The following is a 25,804-nucleotide window of genomic DNA, read 5'->3' on the forward strand; positions in this document are numbered from 1 at the left end:
GTTGCTTTCTATGTACAGAGAGTCCCTGGGGTCCTTGGACATTTCTCAGTCCACAGGCCAAGCCAAAGGCTATTCCCTTCTTTCACTTCAGAGGCCGTTTTCTTGTTGTTCATCAGAAAATTTAAGCATAAGTTATTGACAGGAGGCATTAGGAATATAACAATAGGGAAGAAAAGTGGCTACCAATTAGTATACCTGGGACCACTGCTGATAAGAACCTTAGTAGCTTTATGACCTTGACTGTAAATACTAAATGAGGTGACTTTTGAAGTCTTGGGCATTCAAATTGGTGAATTTTTCCTTCTTGTAACAGGGAAATTTGGATGTTCAGTGTCTGTTTCTGGAGGCTGTATGGTAAAAGACTGGTGGTATGAAATGTGTTCTTATGGAGAAGATTCCCCACAGGTAAAGCTTGAAGACTTTGCAGTCTTTCCTCCCACCAGGTGTTTTTTTCTTCTTGATCCTGTGTGAGCCCCAGAGATCTCAGGGTCACTATGGTGGGCGTCTTCCATAGAGGATAAGGCCTGCTGGGTTTCTCTCAGTTTCCTGAAATGAAAGCAGGAAAACATAGGTTATTTATTCCCTAATTATAGATATTATTTACGACCACAACTAACACATCAGTTTCTTTTTATTTCAGGTTTACAGAAACAAGCCTGCACTATATGAAGAATAGAAAGCTCAGTTCCTGTGGTTATGATTGTCATTTAATAAGTTGAAATACATGTCATGGCACATGGTAGATTCAATTTCCCAGATCCTTGGGGCATAAGCATACAGCTTTTCAGTCAATACATGAAAGTTACAGGGGTCAATAAAAGACAGCTCCTGGTCAAATCTGGCTTGCCACCTATTTTTGTAAATAAAGTTATACTAGAACACAGCCACTCATTTGTTTACACACACACAGACAAACACAATCATAATCAACGGCTGTTTTTATATTACAAATAAGTTGAGTCATTATAGAAGAGATTATATGTCCCACAAAGCAAAACATATTTACTTCCTACCCCTTTACCAAACAAGTTTGCCAGACTCTGGTCTAGACAATTTCAAGATGCCATCTGCCTCATCTCTGTAATGGGTGCCCACCACTGGTACTGGCTGATGACAGTCACTGGAAGCTTCACAGAATATACATACTACACTGTAAGAGGCACTTACCTTGTTGTGACCATATGTGTATAAATACTTTCTTTTTATTCCATGGACAATGGAACTCAAAACTAGAGCCAGATAATTATTAAGTGGCTTATTTGGAATAATTAACTGACTAAAGATCCAGGGTCTTTAGTCTGCAACTTATTACTAAAAAATCATATCAGAGACTTTTTAAGCTTTCAAACTAATCTTTCTTTTCAAGATGGACTTTGTAGCTAAGAGTAGTTGGACTTGTAAGCTTACTTCAGACAAGGACCCTTTTCCATTTCCTTTTGTATTTTCAACAGCACACAATATAATAATCACTTAAAAATTCCTTCAGAACACTGCTCAAACACACTGCCGGACCTCTTCCCCAACCTTACCCCATCTGATTAATTCCCATCTGTTTAATGAAGGAATGGGTAATAAAAGAATACAAGCTTATGCAAATAAGCAATTGAATTGCTTTCTTTGTTCAGAAAACTCTTCTTCTAAATATGTACCATGATAGTATATCTGCCTGCCTAACACTGAAGCTTAGTGAGTTTCTCAAATAGGTCTCTACTCACTAACCAAGGTGAGGTGATCCCCACCAGTTACTTAAGACACCTGCTGTCCCTCAGAATCCCAAGTTTTCTTTACCAGTGGTACTTCCTTGTATTCCTCCCTCTTGCTTCCTTTGTATTATCTGGAATTTTCTCTCAAGCCACCTAGTCACAGAACTAGTCCCATGCTGTAAAAGGCCTCAGTGCTGACAGTCTGCTTGTGGACAGGGGCCTAGGTATTATAATGTACAATATATGTAAATGTAAATCCACAGAAGCACACCAGCCTGCTCATACTGATGTGAATGATTTGCAATCGACTCATTCTTGACTCCAACATCCCCAAATCTACCTTTCCAGTATGGCCATCTTGGATTTTTCCAACTTCAGCTGCTTCTGGAGCTCCTGTGTTTTCCCCAGGGAAGGCCAGAGAACTCCATTTCTGGCCAGAGCTGCTGCAGAAGGTCTCTCAGCTGGATCAGGGTGGATCATTTTCTGATGAAGTAGAGCCAAAAGGAAGGAACAGAAGCTTCACTACTGGGAAAATCTCCCCACTTGAGCCAGTTCCAACCCCGCCTATGTTGGTGGATTTTGTGAAACACTGATTTTCTTTTGTGCAGAGGGAAGGAGACATAAATGAAAACTTAGCTCCACCTTGGACAGAAGAATTGTCCATGTCTGGTAACATCAGTTGTCCACACCTTTGACCTGTCTTTAATTATCATGGTTTAAAGAAGGCAGGCTGATTAACTAGTCTAATGCCATATTTTAAAATGGAAAAGGCTGAGGTGCTACGTAAAAAGTAACTGGTCCAAGTCCAAGTGACTAGTTCAACAGGAAGAACCAAGATCAAAGCCCAGTTTACCCAACTTTTGGTTCTGCTCCTTTATCACTTAATAATGAACCACTTCAACAATATTCCTAAAACACTATCTCCAGGTAGATATGGCTGTAACCTAAGAGGATTTGAATATGGTAGGAAATAATTGATAGATAGATAGATAGATATCAGTAGTGTCATATAATGAAGAAAACACTTGGGGACGAATTTTTGAGCCAACTCTGCCATTTACTTTGAAAACTTTACTGAAGCTCAGTTTCCCTTACCTGAAATTTGGAATAACAGTATTCTCCTTCTAGGACTATAGTGAGAATTAAATTAATTAACAATATTCACCTACAGCTTTGGTTTTGGTTTTTTTGTTTGTTTTTGGTACTGGGGATTGAACCCAGGGCACTCTACCACTGAGCTGACATCCCTATTCCTTTTTGTTTTTTATTTTGCGACAGGGTCTTGCTAAATTGCTGAGATTAGCCTCAAACTTGGAATCTTCCTGCCTCAGCCTCCTGAGTTGCTGGGATTACAGGTGTATATCACTGTGCCCAGATTTGTACAGTATTGCTTAGCATAGGGCCAACATTTAGGTGTTCAGTGAATATCAACTAAATCTAAGAGCAACTTACATATTGTAACAGATTAGACAGTGAACAAGAGACCCTTGTAAGGAAAGGTTTGCCTCCTTTCAAGAAAGCAAAAGGAAGTCGGAAGAACACATTTGTAACTATATTTGAAGACTGGAGGTAAACTATGAAACTCAAATATAATGTCAAAGAGTGCAGATATTTCTAAGCCTATTTTAGGGATCCTAACCAATCCTGTTTCTTAAGCCATGAAGTTAGTCATATATGCATTTTGTTTTCTTGATAGGATTCTAAGCTTCTTGACAGTGTTTTTGTATCTCCATTTCAACATGATATCCTCCTTTTTATCTCCCTACACTTACTCTGATATTATTTGGTACAAGGAACATGCAGATTTTTGAATTGACATTATGCCTTTTCTCCAATAGCTCCAATTGCTGGTATTGTGTAAATTATCAACAGTCACTTATAATATACTTTTTTATATACACTTGAAACTCTTTCTTTCAGTAATGTCATCACTGTATCATTGCTAATAGTTAAAGCCCAGAAGTGGGAGGGGAAAAGGTCAAGTTTGAATTTTTAAGTTAACTACTTATTGACTGTGAATATAAAATTCAAATATACTTAGATCCTTGGGTTTCTTCCAATGCAGAAAGAGGTGTCACCTGCCCATTTTAAAGTTATTAGGAAAAGCAAATGAAAAAAAAAAATCTTCATAACAGGATTTTAAATCTATAACATGAAAGATTTCATGATGTCTTCCAAGTTTTCTTGAGAAGCTTTCAATCTGTCCTGTGTCTTTTTCTGGCCTTCCCAGTCAGTTGCTTTTTCCTTCTATTAATGGCACTACCAACAGATCCATTTCCCAACCCCCCACACCACCACTTGCCATCAATTTTTTTTAAAAAAAAATAGACACTTTGTCTTCTCTTTGTCTCATAGGAAATGTCACCTTGAGCAAATTGTGAAAGTCTTCTGAGAGCTCCTGAGGAACATCTGGAAAGTTGCCCTCGCGGATATGATGCCACGCGCTGCCATTGGAGGGTAATTCCCCTGCTCCTGCAGCCATTGCAATCGTTAATCCCAAAGCGAATATGTCTGCTTTGGGAAGGTGTTTATAATCCTGCAGAACCGAAGATAGGAAGACCAGTTAGTTTGCCAAATGGAGAGAGTCTAGACTAAAATGTAACTGGTAGGAGAGGTTCATTTGAGTACGTAAGCACTATAAACACTATGAGCCAAGCTACTTTTACTTTAGTTAGTGGTTTATTTCTAAGAAGAGAGAGGGAACACAAATATACCGTTTAATACTGCTATGCCCTGAAGTGCCCAAGGAATAATCTCAGGGCCATTTGGCCCTGCCAGACTCAAGATGGCTTGGCACATAAACTAGCCAATCACAGGAATGAAAGACTCATTTTTTCTTAATTATCACTCAGAAGGAAGTTTTATCCTTCCTAGGTCAGACTCAACAGACATCTTAGAAGATGGGCAATGGCTAAAGGATAACAACATGATAAAAATGGTCTGTACCAACCAGAGCTTAAGGAGGAGGGTTCCTTCCAAAAAGGCAGATCAGTAATTCTGCAGAAAGAACTGTGTAAGTATCGATTCACCTTTGATTGAGCCAGTTTCCCCATGTTTGGGGGTAAGTTTCTCCCCTCTTTGGTTTCTATTCTCAATGGAAAGTAGATACAATATGTTTAAATTTTAGATATACTCTCTTCATTTTTTGCACTGAGCCTTGAGTGTCAAGAAGGTCAATGAGTATAAAATACCCTCCATGCCTATAGTTCCAGCTACTCAGGAGGCTGAGGCAGAAAAGTTGTAAGTGTGAGGCCAGCCTGTGTAATATTGTAAGCCCCTGTCTCAAAAAATAAAATAACAAAATACTCCCTATCCCTTTAATCTATACCTCTTGCAAAATCTCATTAGCCAGGAATCGAATATCTCCTTCTTCTACTTTAGGTTTGCTTACTGATGTCACATGACCCAGGTCACCTAAAAAATATAAATAAATAAGAAACAGAGCTCTTTAAAAGAATAAGGGGAGTCATCAGTATAAGTTTTATAGGATAATAGTATACTGGTAGGGCTACAAAGCAGACTCACCAATTTTATATATCTCACTGGCAGAGAGAAACAAATCAGCTTCATTTTCAACCTCTTCTGGGACTCCAGAAGAGTCACTTTGCATTTTATGGCAAATAAAGATGTTACCTGAAAAATACAGACTAGGCATTAAGTAATGATTCCCAAGCTCTGCATTCCAAAGATTCTTTTCTCAATTTGACATTTTAGCTGCCCTATTTTCTCCTCCTGTGTGATTGTAGCAAGACCACCAACCTTTCTTTTTTTTCTATGAGATCTCTCAAATCACATTGGGATAGCCAGTGATTGATAATGCCTATTCAAGTTAAACCATCATCATATATTTCACATTCTCTGAAGAGACTGATGGCAGGATACCATTGTCTCACCAGACACAAAGTAGTAACTTATCCTTAAGTTTCACATTAATGAGTGAAAAAGCAATTCATTTCTGCGCATTTTGATCAGTGCTGTATTAGAAAAAGTGCAGCAGTGTTATAAATTACATGATCAGAATGTAGCCAATAAACGGCCACCTTTGTAGTAAATTAAATATCTATTTTATAGTTTACCTTCATGATATGGAAGTTTTTTCCCCCTTTCTGTTCTCTAAGTCCAAGAGGGAAATGGTTAAACTATTTAACTGAACTTTTTTAGGGGAAACAAATGGAAGGCATTCTCCCAGCCAACACTTTTTGACACTTGATAGTCAAGGGCCTTTGATACAGACACAATTTTTTTTCAGACACAAATTATGATGATGATATGAAAAGAACAAAATATGTCATGAAGAATAGAAAGAGCCATACTGACTAGGTTTGATGTCCAGGTGTACCATGCCAGAGCTGTGGATATACTTAAGCCCCAAGGAAATCTGCAGAAGAATGTCTTTGAGTTTTGGTTCTTGGAAATGTTTACCAGACTTAGTGTTTTCAGATATAGCAGCTTGCAAGCTCCCGCCTAGGAAAGAAACAACAGAGAATAACTCCACAGGAAGAGAAAATAGGTATGAGTCTTAAAGGTGAAAGCATAATAAATATTCAATAAATTCCTCATGATTGTTTGCAGTCCAACGGGTCTATATTACTTTAGTGTCAGTGCAAAGCATAATATTATCTGCTCTATGTTTATGTTATAGAGATGTTGGAAAGAAGAATTAGAGCTTTTCAAAAGGAAAAGAAGTCAGGTGCTGTGACCCTTGCCTGTAATCCCAGCTACTTGGGAGGCTGAGGCAAGTTCAAAGCCAGCCTTAGAACTTAGTGAGACCCTGTCTGAAAATAAAAAATAAAAGGGGCTGTGGATGTAGCTCAGTGGTCGTGACCCTGGGTTCAATTCTCAGTATGAATAAAGAAAAATTTACCTATTAACCAGAATGCCAATCAGGCATAGTCATATAGCTGCCATCAGTATTGATGATTAATTCCATGTCAATGTCAGGCTAATAATTTTAATGTAATGGATTCTAATTCGACTAAAAATATATCATAAAATGAGAATACTTAATGATAGCCGACCCATGGAAAAATTTAAAACTTTAGACACATCTGAATCCTATTTGAACCACAGTATTTAAATATCAGCTGTAGACTATCTTGATTCATCATTGTCATCAATAAAAAATAAGGCTTGGGTTTATATGACTACTTGAGGTTGGCCACCCGTCTTAAGATATTAGAGTGTTTCTGAGCACTTTATTTCATTAATTAGCATTTACTAGCAGATTCTTCAAATTATAGGGTCCTGGCTCCCCTTGGCAATTACAAAGCTGTAACTCTACCAGTCAAATATGTATCAGATGGTAATAGAGGAAATGTGTGCTTAAAGTATGCTGTATAAAATTAAATGAAAAGATTCATCTGTCATGCTAAAATAAGTTCAAAGAAAGAATTCAGATCTTTTCAGAAACACAAAGAGGACCACAGTAAAGGTTTTTACTTCTCTCAGGTTCTTCTCAGAAAAGAATTTATGTATTATAGATGAGTTATTACTGAGAAAGAAAAAGGAAAAAGAAAGTTTTGGATTTTGTTTTAAAATGAAGCCACTCTGAGACAGTTTGTAGATGAGGTGATGTTGACAAGGAGGAGGAAGGGTGCATCCAATAGAACTCCTGTGTCCCTCCTAGCCTGAGTTCCATAAGGGCAGAGACCACATCCAATTCATATTCCGTTTCCCAAGACCTGGCATGCAATAAATATTTTCTGAAATGAATGTTCATCCTGGCTCTAGAGGTAAAAGATATAGAAAGTCAAGGACCCCTTTAAGGTGTGGAGTAAAGAAGACTCCTGGGATACTAGGAATTTTTAGTATGTTCTTGTAGGTTATAAACAGAGGTGCTTGCTACTCTGAAAAGCTACAGTGTTAGTAAGGGCAACAATACCAATGTTAACATTGCTTTTAAATACTTGGAAGTTGAGTAAATAATGTTAAAATTGGCCAAGTAATAATTAACAATAGTAGAAGTAATTGAAAAGTACTCCTATATACAGAGGTGTTAGAATATCCTTATTTTGCTACAACTAGAGCTGATTGTCCATCCCTTATAAAAGAGCACAATTAACTGTCCTTTACTCAATAGTGTCAGAAAGGAAACACGTGTTTATATACATACTGTGAGCTTCATCCCCATCAATCCCATCCAGTCACAGAAGCCCTAACTTCATAACCCAAGGTACAACTTGGACATGGCTTCTGTAATTGCAAGCATTGTGCCCAAAGAAAAAAACAAAACAGCCCTTGGTCACTTTGTGAGATGGGCTGCTGAGTTCCTCCCTTAAGATAAAAATAATAGTACTTTACTCCCTTACCAGAAGATAAAAGAAACTTAAAAATGATATTTATGTTTTCCTTTCTTCTAATGAGACCTAACAGATATCAAAATATATAAAGAGCAGGTGACTCTAACAATAAAATATTAAAAAAGATCAACTATTCAACAGAATATTGGTTCATACATTTGTATTCTCACATTCTTCATGTTGCTACCTATAACACCAGTATATTTTTCTGCTGGTGAAGTGATTCTTTGTTTGATAGAAAAATACAACCAATATTCATGGCATCCCAGAGAGGATGCCTAGTTCCAAATGTCACATCAGCCAAACAAGTATAAGGACCACCATTCTAGGAGAGCATGCTTTGAAAACTCCAGTGATAGATGTCACCAGAAAATACTGCCTGTAGCAGAGGTTAATGTCTAATCCTTATTCAGTTAGAATCCTAGGGTTATAGAATCCAACTACTATTTTAGATTTTTGAGGGTGGCCCAGAGGTGACTTGTAGGGGAACTTGGCAAGGATGGAGAAGAAGGAAGTAACATTTTATTGGTTAAGGGGTTGGGAGAGATAGCAGGGGAAATTAAATGACTATCTAAATCATCTGATTTATAATATAAGTTAAAATCATAATTGTACATGTTCCAGCCTAACTTCTGTGATAGACTGGGGGCGAGAGAAGGTGGAGGATGGAAAAATAGGGAATGAGAAGGAGGGAGAGATAGGACATGGAATGAAGGAAGCATTTAAAGGAATGAGACATTGGAAAGGCTCAACATGTATGGATTGCATTTTGCAAAATCAAAGTTGTTTTTTAAATGGCAAGTAGTGAAGTTATCGGTCATCATGGTGAAGAAACAATTCCCTAGAATTCATCACATCTAATCTGAAATCTACTGCCTGGCTTTCAAGGCCTTCTCTAGTCTCCTCATCCTTTACCTTGTTGATCTCATTTCCTACTACATGGGTTACTTCAGTCATGTGAGAACCTACTGTGTGCCAGACCTGCTCCCAATACCATACCCTTGGCCTACATGCTATTCCAACAACTGGAAAACTTCTAAGTACCTAACTGGCCTTCCACAAGGTCTAATTCCAATCTTACCTCCTTTATGAAATTATCTCAGGCTACTCTAACAACAATTATTACTGAGTTTTTACTCTACACCAGGTGGTATTGGCACTCTGCTGCTAACATTTGGCAGGTATTGTTGCTAATTCTCAAACTATTCCTTTACCATTCCTTCACTCATTTGATATTGACATCACAGCAATTATACAACTAGTGAGCAGCAGAGCTAGGCTTGGAAACCAGGTCTTCCTGACCCTAAAATCCAGGCCCCTTCCAATATCTTGTCACATTTATCTTCTTTACTGGTTTATCCATAGTTGCACCAGCAAGCTTTGCATTGCCCCTTGTGTAGTCACTCTAAAAGAATGAGTGCAGCACAGTGGCTTGAGTACTCCTCTACCTACAGCTCCATACAGTGTCAAGCCTATAGAAGGTCCACAAATGCTAAAATAAGTTAAAAGATGATTCTAATAGAAATAATCTCTCCAACTTATTTGGTTTGAATTTTGAAGGCTTTATACTGTTCCCAAAACAAGTTACAAAGCATTTTTGTTATTTGGCAATATCTGTGTTTTAATAGAAAAAAGCCACAGCAATAAAACTAATCTTCCTTACAGTAAGAGAGTGGGAAAAAAAACCAGAAACCTCAGGCTTCCATAAGGGGGAATTAGGAAGAGAAGATGATTGAGAAGTACTGACCTCTCAATCTTAAGCAAAAAGAAAGGATCCATCAGTTCCTTCAGACAGATTATTAGAAAAAGGGATTTGCGGTGAGATAATAAGAGAAAAAAAACAGCCCACAAGGGTAACAGGTAATGCTAAAAGGAAATTTATAAGAAAACAACAAGAGAAATGCCAAATCATTATTTTACAGGATGTATGTATCATTTTCTAGCACTTCATAATATTATTTACTTGCCTACTTCTTATTTATTTATATATGATATGCTATTATATATTATTTATATAATATATAATATTAATTTATATAATTTATCACTTATCACTACCCTAAAAAGCCAGGCTGGACATATATACTCAGGGCCAATTGGTTACTAAAATTGCTAAAGGACAGGCTACACCATTAAAGACACTCAGGGAAGGTGAGGTAGAGGAAAGGAACGTGGTTGTCAAATACTACTGTGGCCAGAATATGGATTTCTACTCCTAATATGAGGGCAAGCTTTTATTCAATTTGTAGCACTTTTCTACTTTACCACTGAACATTTTGATGACAAATATTTCCAAGGCCAACAACACATAACTGTTGTCAACCTCTTAAAAACGGACTAGAAATATGTTTAGCCAGAGGACTCTCTGTTTGATCTAAGTAGCCCAGAAAAATGTGCTACAAGTGTGTGTTACATGTGTTACATGTGTTACATGGATGTTCAATCCTGAAGAACCTAGGATAATGTATCTGAAGTCACCAAGTCCAGTCCTGGTGTCTCACCCCAAGTTCTCACTCTGAGAACACTGAATCTCAAAGGTAAGAAGCATTAACTATCCCAACTTAAGAATATACTAGAAAATTATTCAAAAGTCATATGTATACCAAAATAGGGCATCATGAAGAAACTTCACCACCAGCTCCTCAAAGTGGCATGGCTTATATCTTTCAAGATAACTAAAAAATGGCAGAAGAATTATTTACCATTTAAATGTTGGGGTAAATTTTTCTCTCAGTGTAAATAAAGTGTAAAGGGAGTGATGGCTCATACATATCAACTACATACAAGTTCTGAAATACATATATGCACCTGAAAATTCCTTTTTCAGCTCAACTATTTTCTCAGCTTTCTGATTCTAAGCAAGATTATGGTACCAACATTTTAGGTATGTCTCTGCTATACTTGGCATAAATTCTGAAGAGTCCAGCTTTATTTCTGAAGACTTACAAGACTCATATCCCTCTCTATAGATACTAGTCCACATACTTACCATTGCAATATTCATTCTGAATGATCACGTGGTCATCTTCTGCCCATGAGGAATAGTAACGTACCACATGCGGGTGATGCCCAAGCACTGCATGAGCATAAACTTCATGCAAACTCAAGTTCCTGAAACAGAAAAGCACTGAGAAAATTAATCAAGATAATTTGTACATTAAGAAGTTTTCAAATAAAATATGAGGCATGAACAATGGCAGAACATTTGCTGGGTGCTTACTGCATGCTTATTATTTTATCTCATTCAGTCTTCATTGGTAAGACACAGTGGGAAATATGAAGTCTCTAGAAAGTAAGTGACTGGTCCAAATTCAAAGTGATAGTGATTAGACCAGAAGCTTGGTCAACCTGGTACCAAGGTCCTCTGTTGTTATATTGAATATGGCATATGTGAAGAGGAATCTTAGGTGTTTACTGTCACAATAGTAGACAGGCTCAGATCTTAATTTCACTGTATCACAATATAAAAACCTTAAGGGCTTAACAAGAAAGTCACCATACCACCCATGGTGGATATTGTGATGGGTCTCTATCTTCCCTGAAAGGCTAGATTGTCATTAGAGTCTTTTTTTTTTTTTTTTAGTTGTCAATGGACCTTTATGTTTTATTTATTTATATGTGGTGCTGAGAATCAAACCCAGTGCCTCACACATGCTAGGCAAGTGCTCTATTACTAAGCCACCACCGCAGCCCCTCATTAGAGTCAATATTAAACTCAGTCAATATGATATAGTCATAGAGAGTCTTAGTGATAGACATTTGTTATACAATAGGAAAACCCAATACAAGGTAAGCAAAATATAGTACTTGATGAATTTCAATATAAAAATGAATTTCAAAGTCTGTAATTTCAGGATTCAGCATAGTATTATATCCAAAGAATTCATAAAAAGTATTGGTGGAATCTGAAAATATTTGTTTTCCTTATAACCAAGGAAGAAATTGCTAACAATTAGCTCTGGGATGAAATATAAATTATTGTAAATAATTTTTCCTTGTGTATTGTCTCTGAAACTTGACCATTGTATTCATTATTAATGCAAAGTAGAGGTAACTCAGTGAGTCAACGATAATTTCTTTCTCAGCAGTATTTCTGATGAACTGAACAAGTATCAAAAGATAATTCCATAAATCTACTCATTAAAAAAAAGACAGTAAGACCAGTATTAAAATGTAAAAGCTAAGAGATTTACACACAAAAAAAAAAAAACCCCACACTCACAACAGTATTTGAAATTATCATGTTATAGTTTAGGAACTTGTCTCTGGAAAAAGTGATCTGAAAAACTCAAGAAAGTAATGAACATAAGACATACACTGGGGGAGGAGAATTTTAAAATGACAACAAAGAAGCAACGAGTATTTGTTTCATGCTATCAGCACTCGCATTTAAAATATTTTGAAAAGAAACAGCTTTCCAAATCCAAGATTGCACCTCTAGTGTATTTCGAAGGTACTCACTCATTTGACAATTCTGTAAAAGGTTTTGTAGAGCGCTTTATTGCATAAACACATCCATCCAGCCTCTTAATGCACTTGTAGACTGTACCAAATTCTCCAACCCCGATTTTTTCTACCTCCAAGAATTCCTTTTCATAGCGGGAAGCCATGTTAGTTTCTTGTAGAACACTTTTCTAAAATATTTTTATAAAAAGAGAATTAGAATAACTCTTCCCAACATATTGTGAGCAATGAAAAAAGAACCATATTACATTCTTAAATTCTTTAGGTTTTGAAAAAGACTTGAGGCAAATGCAGTAGGTTCTATTTGTGTCGATATTCACAGTAGCAAGAATCCCTCAATGTCTGACTACCTTCTCTGTTCTTTGTAACTTTCCACACAATTCTGTATTGACATTTCTTGTGCATTCTCTAATGGTCTTTCTTCTACCTAGTCATAGTATTATTTTCTATATGTTCCTACAGAGAACACATGTTGTCATACCTAGCACTACTGTCCTCGGCTGAGGAAGAGCAAATCAAAAACCAAAACGTCCCTTTGAATCTCTTCTTTACATTTCTCACCGTCCTCATGCTAAGATTTCCATCTCATATTGAATGGACTTGGTTACAAATAGTTTTCTCAAAAATCTTGGCCTGAAGAACAAAAATGCTCGCTTGATTAGTTCAGAATAAATGCTCAAGCAAAGCAAACCTTCTCCCTACTGGCCAACTAGTGACATCCCTCTTTTCCCACCTAGTAAATAATTCCAGGCAAATAATTTAATTCCTTTATCAGCTTTCTCATCTGTAAGATGAAGATCATAGCCACTGCTCCTTAAGGTTATTACATGAAAATATATAATATCCTATTACTTATATTGTATGTAATAATAAGATAGATAACTTAGTAGAATGCCCAGCACATAGGAAATTTTCAGCAAACTATTATGATCAGCATCTCCATCAATTTACTATGAACTTGATTTGTCTACCAAAGTCATCTTTTCCTAATTTCCCAATTAGCAGAAATTTTTATCTTCTAACTTCAGTGGTTTAAAAAATATTAATTCTTAGCCAGACACTATGGTGCACATCTGTAATCCCTGCAGCTTGGGAGACCAAGGCAGGAGGATCATGAGGTCAAAGCTGGCCTCAGCAACTTGGCAAGGCCCTAAGCAACTTAGTGAGACCCTGTCTCAAAATTTTTTAAAAAATTAAATAAAAGTGGGGATGTGGCTCAGTGATTAAGCACCCTGGGTTCAATCCCTGGGATCAAAAATAAATAAGCAAATAAAGTTGTTTGTTTGTTTTTTTAATTTTAACTAGTTCATTTTGACTGCAATGATACTTTTATTTATATTTATATCTAATTAGGTATACATAACTGTAGAATGTATTTTGACACATCATACATACATGGAATAGAATTTCTCTTTCTTCTGGTTTTACATGATGTAGAATCACACCAGTCATATAATCTATATACAAATAGGGTAATAATGTCTGACTCATTCTACTATCATTCCTACTCCCATACACTCTTCCTTCCCTTCACTCCCCTCTGTTCAGTCCAAAGTATCTCTATTCTTCCCTAGCCCACCCTTATGTATATTAGCATCCACATATCAAATTGTTCTATTTGTGTTGATATTCAGAGTAGAAATGAAATAAGAATTGTATGTGAAATAAGAATTGTAATGCATTGTGCTATCATATAAAATTATATATATATATATATATATATATATATATATATATATATATATATATATTAGAAAATATTGTTACAAATCAATAACATGAAGAGAGAGCCTACATAAAAAGAGAAAATCTTTACCACATGCACCTCAGGTACAGCATTAACTTTCAGGATATATAAATAACTCAAAAAACTTAGCACCAAAAAAAACAAATAACCCAATTAATAAAAGAGCCAAGGAACTGAAAAGACACTTCACAGAAGGAGAAATGTGCACGGTCAAAAATATATGAACAGTGTTCAACATCTCTAGCAATTAGAAAAATGTGAATTAAAACTACACTGAGATTTCATCTCACTCCAGTCAGAATGGCAATTATCAAGAATACAAGTAACACTAAATGTTGAAAAGGATGTGAGTGTTGAAAGGTACACTCATACCTTGCTCATAGGTCTGCAAATTGGTTCAAGCACTATGGAATTAGTATGTAGAGTCCCAAGAAAACTTGAAATTGTAACCATTATTTGACCCAGTCATCCCACTCCTTGGTTTATACCCAAAGGACTTAAAATCCACATACTAAAGTCAGGCAGCCACATAAATGTTTATAGCACCTCAATTTACAATAGCTAAGCTATGGAACCATCCTAGATGCCCTTCAACAGATGAATGTTAAAGAAATTGTGGTATATATACACAGTAGCATATTACTCAGCCTTAAAGAAGAATGAAATTATGGCATTTGCCTGTGAATGGATGGAGCTAGAGAATATCGCCCAAAAACAAAGGCCAAATGTTCTTTTTTAAAAATTTTTTATTAGGTATATGAGACAGCAGAATGCATTTTGATTCATTGTACACAATTTCAGCACAACTTCAAATGTTCTTTTTGATATGTGGATGTTAACTAGCTCATTTTAACATCCAATTCCAATCCGTCTTCATCATCTAGGTCTCTAATTTCCATTGCCCTTAGCCAATCTCAAGACATTTACTCCATATCTGGATTTACTATAACTATTATCCCTCTAACTCCTTTCATAGTAAGAATTATTTTTTTCAAAATGATACCACAGAATCAGACAATTAATTGTTTCCTGGTGCGAAATTTAAACGTCTAACAAGAGAACTGAAGGCCCTCTCATCAGATGAACAGTACTACCTTACCACCTTCATCTCAGATACCAAATCTGCCAGCTCACCATCCTTGCAATTTCTCCAATCCCACCCTCTCACAACATAACCTCCTCCACCTTCAGAGCATTTACTTATTCCTTTGCCCAGAATTATTTTGATACACTGTATTCTGGTGGACTTGCTTCCTACATCTTTTCTAACCCTCCACCGAAGTTTTAAATAAATACATGGGTATGTATATACACATCACACAAGTATACAAATAAATATACACATCTTTTAACTTCACATTTATGTTTAGATTATTTTGAAATTTCAAAGGTGTTAGTTCCTCTTAGGAAGTGACTTTCATACAGCTTTTATTCCTTATGGGAACCAAATACAATGTTTTTCACATATTAAATGCTTAATGAATATTTTTGACATTTCTATCTGAAGCTAGGAGATGCCTTTCAAAATAAGAATAAAATTCCAAGAGTAGTGAAGGCGTAAGTTAGAAACATCTGCTTATAAAAGGAAGCATGTGCCCATGGTCGTCTTCTCCAAGATGGTTACAGTCATGTTTTAAAATATCAACTCCTTTATGCAACAGATAAAATTTGCTGCAGAAAACTTTAGGAATTAGAAGGAAAAAAATTAAATTTCCACTATTCGAGTAGTTTCTACTAATTCAATGAATATGTAACACATAATTGTGATCATTCCTCATTTAGTTTTTTGAGGGTTCTTGTACACTGAACATTGAACTGATCCATGTTTTTATACATTATAAACATCTTAATTCCAATTTAATTTTTATTGACTCAATATTATATTAAATTAGTCATTGTTTTATTGGGCATTTAGCAACCCCCTACTTTTTGTTATCACAATTAAGATGTAACAAACATTTCTGAGGTAGTATTTAGAGTATTAGTTTCTTAGGTCCGATTACCAGAAGAGGAATACTACATGGAAGACTGCAAACAATATAAAACTCAATAGATAGGGACACATTTAAGAGCTGAAATTTGGACTAGTGACGTAGCTCAGAGAGAAGGTTCACCAGTAGAGAGCTTTTCTAGCATGCCTAAAGCCATCTCCAGCAATGCACACACACAAACAAAAGCACTAAAATTTTACATACAAACCTCTGGTTTTATACCATTGTCCCCCATTCTGTTTTGCCATTTGAAAAAAAAAAATGTCTGGATTTTCCTGTCATTTCTACATCCCATTAGTATAGAAATAAAGGGCTGGGGAGGGGGAGGGGGAAGAGGCAGAGGAGGAGAAAAAAGGAAAGAGGAAGCCCAAGGAGGACAGGAGCAGGGTGAAGACGGGGAGAGAGGGAGGAAAAGAGAAGGAGGTGGAGAGGTACCGAGGTGGGTACAGGAGAGAGGGTGAGAAAAGGGGGAGGAAGGAAAAAAGAGAAGGGAGGGAGAAGGGGCAAGGAAGAGAGAGGTAAGGGAAGGGGGGAGAGAAAGGGCAAAAAGGGAGGGGAGAGGAGAGATGAGAAGACAGGGGAGATGGAGAGAGAACAGGATGAAAAGCCTGTGTCCTGACAGCGGGGCCAGAGAATCATGCTCACCTTGGCAGGCAGCCCTTCCAATTTGCCTTCCTCCGAGCCAGCTTCCTCACTAAGGAAAAAGAAAGGCGTTGTATCAAGGTATGCTTATATATGTTAATGCACTGATGAAGCCTGGTGCTGTGCTAGGTTCTGGGGCTATAAGACAGTTTCTTCCTTGCTTTAATCTCTGTCTGAAGGCAGGGATAACCAGGAAGTTTCACTATGAGAACATCAGGCAGGCTAAGAACAAAGCATTAGGACTGGGGTTGTAGCTCAATGGTAGGGTGCTTGCCTCACACGTGTGAGGTACTGAGTTCGATCCTTAGCATCACATAAAAATAAATAAAATAATAAAGGTTTGTGTCCAGCTACAACTAAAGATTAAAAAAAAAAAGCATTAAGGGATACTGTGGCCAATGTCCAGTTAAGTATTTTGAGACTAAAAAGCTTTCTCAAAAGAGAGGATATGTAAGCTAAGATTCCAAGAATGAGTGGGATCCAGCTTAGGAAAACAAGTGGGAGTTCTAGGCAAGTAGAACACCATGTGCTAAGAATTGGAAGCAAGGGAGAGAAGAGAACATCTGTGAAACTCTATGTGGGCATTATCATCCCCAATAAGCTAACCAAGACAGAGAGTGCTGCCAAAGTCCAGGTTAAAGATTTTCTCCCATTGTGTAGGCTCAGTCTTCACATTATTGTTTCCTTTGCTGAGAAGAAGCTTTGTAGTTTGAATCCATCCCATTTATTGAGTCTTAATTTTACTTCTTGTGTTTTAAGAGTTCTGTTAAGGAAGTCAGTTCCTAAGCTGACATGATGAAGATTTGGGCCCACTTTTTCTTCTATTAGGCGCAGGGTCTCTGTTCTAGTGCGTAAGTCCTCGATCCACTTTGAATTGAGTTATGTGCATGGTGAGAGATATAGGTTTAATTTCATTTTGTTACATGTGGATTTCCAGTTTTCCCAGCACCATTTGTTGAGTAGGCTATATTTTCTCCAATGTATGTTTTTGGCATCTTTGTCTAGTAGGAGATAATTGTATTTATGAGGTCTGTCTCTTTATCTTCTATTTTGAACCATTGATCTACATGTCTATTTTGGTGCCAATACCATGCTGGTTTTGTTATTATTGTTCTGTAGTATAGTTCAATGTCTGGTATTTTGATGCCTCCTGCTTCATTCTTCTTGCTAAGGATTGCTTTGGCTATTCTGATTCTCTTATTTCCAAATGAATTTCATGATTGCTTTTTCTAATTCTATGAAGAATGTCATTGGGATTTTAATAGGAATTACATTAAATCTATATAACACTTTTGGTAGTATGGCCATTCTGAATATTAATTCTGCCTATCCAACAGCATGGGAGAACTTTCCATCATCTAAGGTCTTCTTCAATTTCTTTCTTTAGTGTTCTGTAGTTTCTTAGAGCACTAATCTCCAGGATATATAAAGAACTCAAAAAATTTCACACACACACACACACCACACACCACACACCACACACACACACACCAAAAAAACACAATCAATAAATGAGCTAAGAAACTGAACAGACAATTCACAGAAAAAAAATTCAATGATCAACAAACATGAAAAAATGTTCATCATCTCTACCAATTAGAGAAATGCAGATCAAAACTACTCCAAAATTTCATCTCTCTCCAGTCAGAATGGCAATTTAAACAATAATCAAGAATACAAGCAATAATAACTGTTGGCGAGGATGTGAGGAAAAAGGCACACTCATCCATTGCTGGTGGGACTGCAAACTGGTGCAACCACTATGGAAAACAGTATGGAAATTCCTCAGAAAACTTTAAATGGAACCACCATTTGACCCAGCTACCCCACTCCTCAGTTTATACCCAAAGGGCTTAAAATCAGCACATACAGTGATGTAGCCACATCAATGTTTTAGCAGCTCAATTCACAATAGCCAAACTCTGAAACTAACAGATGAATGGATAAAAAAAATTGTGGTACATATACACAGTGGAATATTACTCAGTCTTAAAGAAGAATGAAATTATGGCATTTGCAGGTAAATGGATGCAACTAGAGAATATCATGCTAAGTAAAATAAACCTATCCCAAAAAAACCAAAGGCTGAATGTTTTATCTGATAAGTGGATGCTGGTCCATGTTGGGGGCAGGCTAGGGAAGATGAAGGAACTTTGAATTGTGCAGAGGGAAGTGTAGAGAGGGGTGGGGCTGTGGGGATGGGAAGGAAGGTAGAATGAGACAGACATTATTACCCTATATACATGTATGGTTACACTACTGGTGTACAGCCAGTGGAATGGGAAGTTATGCTCCATTTGTGTAAAATGTGTCAAAATGCATTCTACTGTAATGTATAACTAATTAGAACAAATAAAAAGAAAAAGAAACCTCTAGGTTACATAATTAGTAAGTGATAGAACTGGGATTTGAAATCAAGTCTGATCCCAAAGCATTTGCTCTTCATTGCCACACTACACCCTCCTTCCAACCCCTACCTGGAACCTGGCTTTCAATTTGGTTCACAGACTGTAAATATAACAGAACTAAGAACTTAGACTTGGCTAAGATGTCTTGAGTTATTCTTCAATAAGCAGAAAGCACTGATTAATATCCTCTTCTTGCATGACTGTATTCTGGATCTTTAGGAAAAATTCATCTTACAGATCAGCCAGTAGATTTTTCTTTTGGAGACGTACAAGTAGAGGACACTACATTCATGGAAATAAATTGGTGAACACTTGTGGCAAATTTAGCACTACATTCTGATATTTATGAATGACATTTATATAAAATAACAACAAAGCAATAAATAATGGAGGAAAACACCATCTTAGAAGCAGTAAGAATATGACTATAGTATCACCACTTTCATTGCCAGGAATTCAAGTTAATTGTCTTTTCTTGCTTGCTTCAGTGAAAAGTGGAGCCATTGATTTTGATGACATACAAAGACTCCTAAAGAGCTGAAACCAATAGAATTCTTGGAAACCAAAGTAGACTGGCTATACTTATGCTGAAATTCTGTTTATTTAAGATTTGGGAGACTGTTTTGAAAAAAAAACCTATTCAGGCCACATATCTCCATAACACATACACATTGAATCTAAAGAAACAACCCATCATGGTATATTTACTGCTCTGCAAAGTTGAGATTATTTACTGCACATTTATTTTGCTGGGTACTTATGAACATATATAACTGTCCCCATTACAGAGGTAATTCCATTCTTAAGAAAAAAGAAATAATGGTAATGTCTTTGAGTAACATGCACAGTCCTTATTTGGATGATTTCTACCATTCCATGCCTTTTGTGGAATGGGGCAATTTGGCTTTCCATTTTTTCAGCACCTCTGAAAGTGGAAGAAACACTATCTTTTTATCTGTAATCAGTCTTCCATCACCTACAGAGAAGTTCAAATCCTTATTCTCTGGAGCTCTCATCACCAGTCACACAATGTACACTTTAAGTAGCAATATATTGTTTGCTGTGTGAACTACACCATTCCCATCTGCTAGGACCAAAATAACCAATTGAGACCCCTTGAATACAGTCCATACCCCATTCAACTTTCTAATTGAAGTCAGAGATCTATTAATTACTTTCCCCTGCTTTTACAGAGAAGTTATGTATAGTATTGGAACAGAAACATGCTAGAAACTCTGTGAAAACATCGGCACTTAAGAGGAAAGTCATGTAAACATTATTTAAACTTCATTCAAATAGCGTTCTTATTCCTAAACTTACTTTCTCTCTTTCCTTTCCCCTTGACTATAGAGGTTCTTAAAAGTTAGAGAGAGCTACACTTACACATCTCCTCGGATCTTCCTCTTGCCTTGAAGGGATGATTGTCTATAGGACTCTGGGGTGAATGGATTAACATTGACCAGAGCCAGTGAGGTACTCTCATCCATGAGGGGAACAAATGTGTGTCTCAAATGCTTAGAACTTCGGGGAAGAAGCTTCCCTGTTGAAGAAATCTCCGGCGGGCTCACCAGGCTCTGAATGAGGATAACCAAAGGCAAGGCAGAATAGGGTTAGTAAAAAAACAAAAAACTTCCATATCAGTTAGCTAGCTAATATTTGAACAAAGTGTTATTGCTAAAAGGGCCTTAAAGCAAACTAGTTGCATAATAACTGATGCTCTATGAAAAACATAGAATCTCAGTCTCTATCTCTAAATATTCTTATTTATGAGGTGAACACAGGAATCTGTATTTTGTTAAGCTCCACCCCTTTGCCCTAGGAAATTCTGTTAGCTCTCTGTGAAACCCACCAATTCTAATCCTACCTCCAATTTTTTTTTAAAGAGAGAGAGAGAGAGAGAGAGAGAGAGAGAGAGAGAGAATTTTTTTTTAATATTTTTTAGTTTTCGGCGGACACAGAATCTTTGTATGTGGTGCTGAGGATCGAACCCGGGCCGCACACATGCCAGGCGAGCGAGCTACCGCTTGAGCCACATCCCCAGCCCTACCTCCAATTTTTAAGGATGAGGACATTTCAACAAATAAAAATGATTCTATAGAAAACCCCATCCATATGTTCCATAGTTTATACTTTAACTTCAAATTATTCACTCAAATATTTAGTGCCTACTAAGTAGCAGATTCTTGGCTAGATACTGAGGGGTATGTTTGTGAATTCTAGCTCTTAAGAAATACATAATCTATTAGTTAGCAATTTTTTTCTCAGTGTCTCAGAAATAATCACTTTGTAAGGAAGAGATTTCATAAACTAAACATGAGAAAATAAGTTCCCAATTTCACTTAAAATATAGCATTAAATGAAAAAAAAAGCTCCATAAAGTAAGGTAAAGAGATTGAAAAATAGTGCTCTGAAATAATTGCTTGAGATTTCAGGTTTTGCAGTGGCTATAACCAATAGAAGTGGCTACCAATAAATAGGAGAGTATACAAGACAATACTCCAAGTGTGGTACAGTAAGAGACCATAGACCTAACTGGAACCAGAATCAACCAAAGGGCAAGGGGGAAAGTCAAAGACAGAAAATTCTGAGACAACAGAATTCCATTAGTCCTAAGAGCCAGGGACCAGAGGATTACCTATGCTATAGATCTGTAAGTAGACAGTAGCACATGTGCCTCCCAGGGTAATCACTGCATTGTGGGTCTCTTTATAAAAGAATTCTACTATTTGGATGGTCTCTGCCCCTGACTTTTTAGTATAGAAGCAGAAGCCAGACTATAATATGACTCATTAAAGAATGTGAATATACAAAGAATGAAAATGAGGCTTATTACATTCAATACATGATTGATATAAGTGGAAATCAATGAAGTTACAGAGTATACATAATAACATATTTATTTTAGTGAAGAAATATGTTATTATCAAAGTCAAGGGTTTTTACAGTGCCCTGTCTGTGTCTTAAGAGTTTATAGGATGAATAATCTCAGAGGCTGTGGCCAACATCCTCACTGGTAAACTCTTGATTTTCTGCTGAGTTTATCATGAGAACTGACTATTGGTTCAAAATAAGCAGAACTATATTTGTATCATTGATATTTTTCAATTACCAATGTGTTTTGGGAAACATGTTTTCTATTTTTAAAATTATTATAAATGGTTCCCTGAGAAGGAGTTTTGTGATACTGATCATCATATGGAAAGCAAAATGCTTCTGTGACAGATGAAACATCCACACCTGGAACACAGCACATAGTTCTGTTGCCACATTTCAAGGAAAATTTTTAAAAAGCCTAAGAAATTTTCAGATTAAAAAAAAGAAAAAGAAAAATTGGTCACATAGGGGCAGACAACATCAGAATTTGTAGTCTGTAAATATGAAAGCCAACAGAATATATGAGGTCCCCTTGTGATATAAGGACATTAGTAACATCCATTACAAAAGGAAGTTCTGCTGGGAGATAAAGCAGATTGACGATTCCTGGAAGATGACACAGATTGAGAGTATAAATATGCTCCAGAGCATGTAGATAAATCCCTCAGTCCCGCTCTGTGTGGAGGATTAAGGGAGACAAGGGAAAACTGGGGGTAGCTCCTAGACTTCTGAAGAAGGTGAAAAGAGAAGGAAACTTCCCACACAGCTGATGTCATAGTATCTCAAGAAGAAAAGGCCCAGTTGGCACAATTAGTCCCCTGATGCTTCGATCTCTTGAGTATTCCAATCTGGTGGCTGTCAACTAGTGGTCAATACATTTAGCCACAGTAACCCTACTACCTCCTGATGATGCTTTTCTATCTGTAGGTAATTCTGCTGGGAATTCCTTACAGAAAACTAAAGCCAGTTTCACATGATTTCTGGTTCTACTCCTTGGGCAAAGCTGAACAAAGCCAACCTTTCTTTCCTATGTAGAAAGGATTACCAATTATTGTCTCAGCATAGCATTACCAATTATTATCACCTTAACTCCTCTCTGCCAGTCCTGGATCCAACTGTATTTTCATAAATATGCACTTTCTGAAGTTGCATTTGTAGCTTCCCTCCCAAGCTCTAGTCTCTGCTTGGAAAACTCCAAATCATCATTTAAGACTGTTCTCAGACATTATTTCCTTTGGAAAGTCTTCCCTGATATTTTGAAGCTCAGTTCATAGTTCCTTCTCTTCATGCCCTACCATTCTTCTAGCACACATGATCTGAACTTGAATTGTTTTTTCATTATTTGTCTTTATTCATTTGGGGGGCACTTTTTTTTGAAGACAGTAAATGGGTTTTGCCAACAGAAGATCTGCTAACAATGAGGTGTTAAGTTGAAAATGATCAAATGAATGAAACACAGCACCATGTCATATTGTCCTTCCCTACTCAAGCCACACTCTCAGCCAGTTCTTCTCCACGTATCAAAACTGTGCCAACTTTCATTGCCATTCTCGTGCTTCCTTCACCTGTTTATCTCCAGGTCACTCCACTGATAATCTGCCCAGAGAACTCTGACCACTCTTGAAGCACTTAACAAGGTCTTTTTGCCTTTTTCCCCTCTCCCTCCCCTCCCCCCTCTCCCTCCTCTCCCCCTCCCCCTCTCCCCCCTCCCTCCCCTCCCCCTTCCCCTCTCCCCCCTCCCCCTCTCCCCCTCTCCCTCCCCTCCCCCTCTCCCCCTCCCTCCCCTCCCCCTTCCCCTCTCCCCCCTCCCCCTCTCCCCCCTCTCCCTCCCCTCCCCCCTCTCCCCCTCTCCCCCTCCCCTCCCCCCTCCCCCCTCTCTCCCCCTCCCTCCTTCCCTGCCCCCCTTTCTCTTTCTCTCTCTCTCTCTCTTTCTCTCTCTCCACCTCCCCCTCCCTCCCTCCTCTCTCCTGCTAGATTTTAAGCTCTTTGAGGGCAGAGATTTTATCTTATTTTCCCTACCCACAGTGGATTCTCAAGAAATGAATGATTAATTGGTACTGAGATCACTGAAAAAATCTGCTGATGGATCCCTGAACATATTTTGTCTGCAATTCAGACAAGCAGCTTAGTATTCCCTGTTAGACAAGCTATGCAAACTCAGCAGGCACTAAAGAGACCCGCTGACAGTGACTGTCCTGCAAGCAGGATCACAGATGTTATTATAATGATCTTAAGTACATCAAGCTGAGCTAGCAGGAAGCAGAACTAATACCCATCCTAGGAATCACACACCATGGCACCAGAGTCGATGAGAAGTAACCTGCCTCGACCCTGGTTGGGATAACGTGAGCAGTGTGATAGAAGACCAATTACAACAAAACCACTTCTTAGTTGCCATTTCAAAATTTTAAAGAAATATCAAAAAGTTACTTTTTTGCTCTTCTATTATAAAAGAGCCTGCTCTTGACTAGGCTGAGTGGAGGGAGGAGTTCCTGCTGGGGAGAATAGAAGGCCATGAATATGTTCATGTGAATGTTCTTGTATTAGGAAAAAGTAAAATAATTTCCCCAAAAAATATAGTCAACTGGAATGGTGGAAACAATGATGAACCATGTCCAAAAGATGAAGTATCTAGCCCTGTCTCTGCCACTGGCTGAGCTATAAGCAACTTCATCTATTGGGACCTTAATTTTCTCAAATGTAGTACAGAGATTGGCTCTAGATCTCAGAATTACTTCTACGTCCAATACGCTTTAGGATCCTCCACCCCTCTTATTTGTGGCCAATGCCAAATAGTTACTGGCACCTATGATTTTGAGAAGACAAGAAGCAGATTCTTTTCAGTAGCTTTCCACTGTCCTTCATTTCCACCAATAATACAAAACCGGGGATATACAGAGCCGGTGATGAAAGTCTACCACAGACACACGGACAACTGAGTCCTGTTGCCGTGTCAGCTGAACTGAAGACAGGTTACAGTGACCTGGCTCCTTTCCACAGCTAACTTACCTTGGGGGTGGAGGGGCTGTCACCATGCTGCAGCCTGCTCCTCTTGGCTGTTGGTGCTGGGGTAGCAGGACATTTGGGAGGAGCTGACTCTGGAGTCCGCAGAATTAGATCTGGGCTACCCTCACCTTTCTCCTGAGATGTGTTGCATTCCTGTATGTTTCTGGGAGGAGTCGAAGAAGCCACTGAGTCCTGGGCCTTACCCATCTCTGGACTTGGGCTCTGGGTCTCCCCATATTCTTGTACCTTTTTCTGCTCTTCACTTTCAGTCTCTTCTTCACTAAAGGAAAAGTTTAGTTTCTGGTTTGGCTCTTTGTTAACACTGCTGTCATCCATCTCAGTGAAAGAGCTTATAGCACAGGTAAGGAGGTCTCTCTGAAGGGAACACTCCACACCTATAGACTTAAGGAGAAAAAAACCCAGCAAGTTCTACAACTTCAGCCAGCCTTTCCCTCAACCAACAAACAGCTGTGTGGCACAGTGTTAAATTTCTCCCTTAAGTACCATGAATCTGTAAGACCTCAGCTTATCCTTATTTCCATTCTGATTACAGAAAATTCCCAGTAACTCTCTAAGCAATTAAATCTGATTCATATACAAAATTTTTTCTGTATGCCCTACAGAGTGTCCCTGTTCCCATGTGCTATAAAATAGTAGTGAGGTAGTTGGA

The 25,804-nt window shown here is 37.7% G+C and overlaps 1 protein-coding gene across 1 annotated transcript; it reads right to left on the reverse strand.

Moving 5' to 3' along the window:
- Positions 1-383: 383 nt before the first annotated feature.
- Wee2 (WEE2 oocyte meiosis inhibiting kinase) lies at positions 384-25,470 on the reverse strand. The gene is made up of 11 exons (XM_027952219.2): positions 25,138-25,470; positions 20,638-20,828; positions 16,850-16,898; positions 12,464-12,636; positions 10,992-11,113; positions 6,021-6,167; positions 5,229-5,336; positions 5,032-5,117; positions 4,069-4,239; positions 2,044-2,186; positions 384-546 (listed from the first exon to the last, which is right to left on the reverse strand). The coding sequence occupies exons 1-11, from the start codon at positions 25,468-25,470 to the stop codon at positions 384-386; spliced, it is 1,686 nt and encodes a 561-aa protein (XP_027808020.2).
- Between the last annotated feature and the right edge of the window lie 334 nt (positions 25,471-25,804).

Source organism: Marmota flaviventris, chromosome 1, assembly GCF_047511675.1.
Source record: "Marmota flaviventris isolate mMarFla1 chromosome 1, mMarFla1.hap1, whole genome shotgun sequence".
Lineage (NCBI taxonomy): Eukaryota > Metazoa > Chordata > Mammalia > Rodentia > Sciuridae > Marmota > Marmota flaviventris.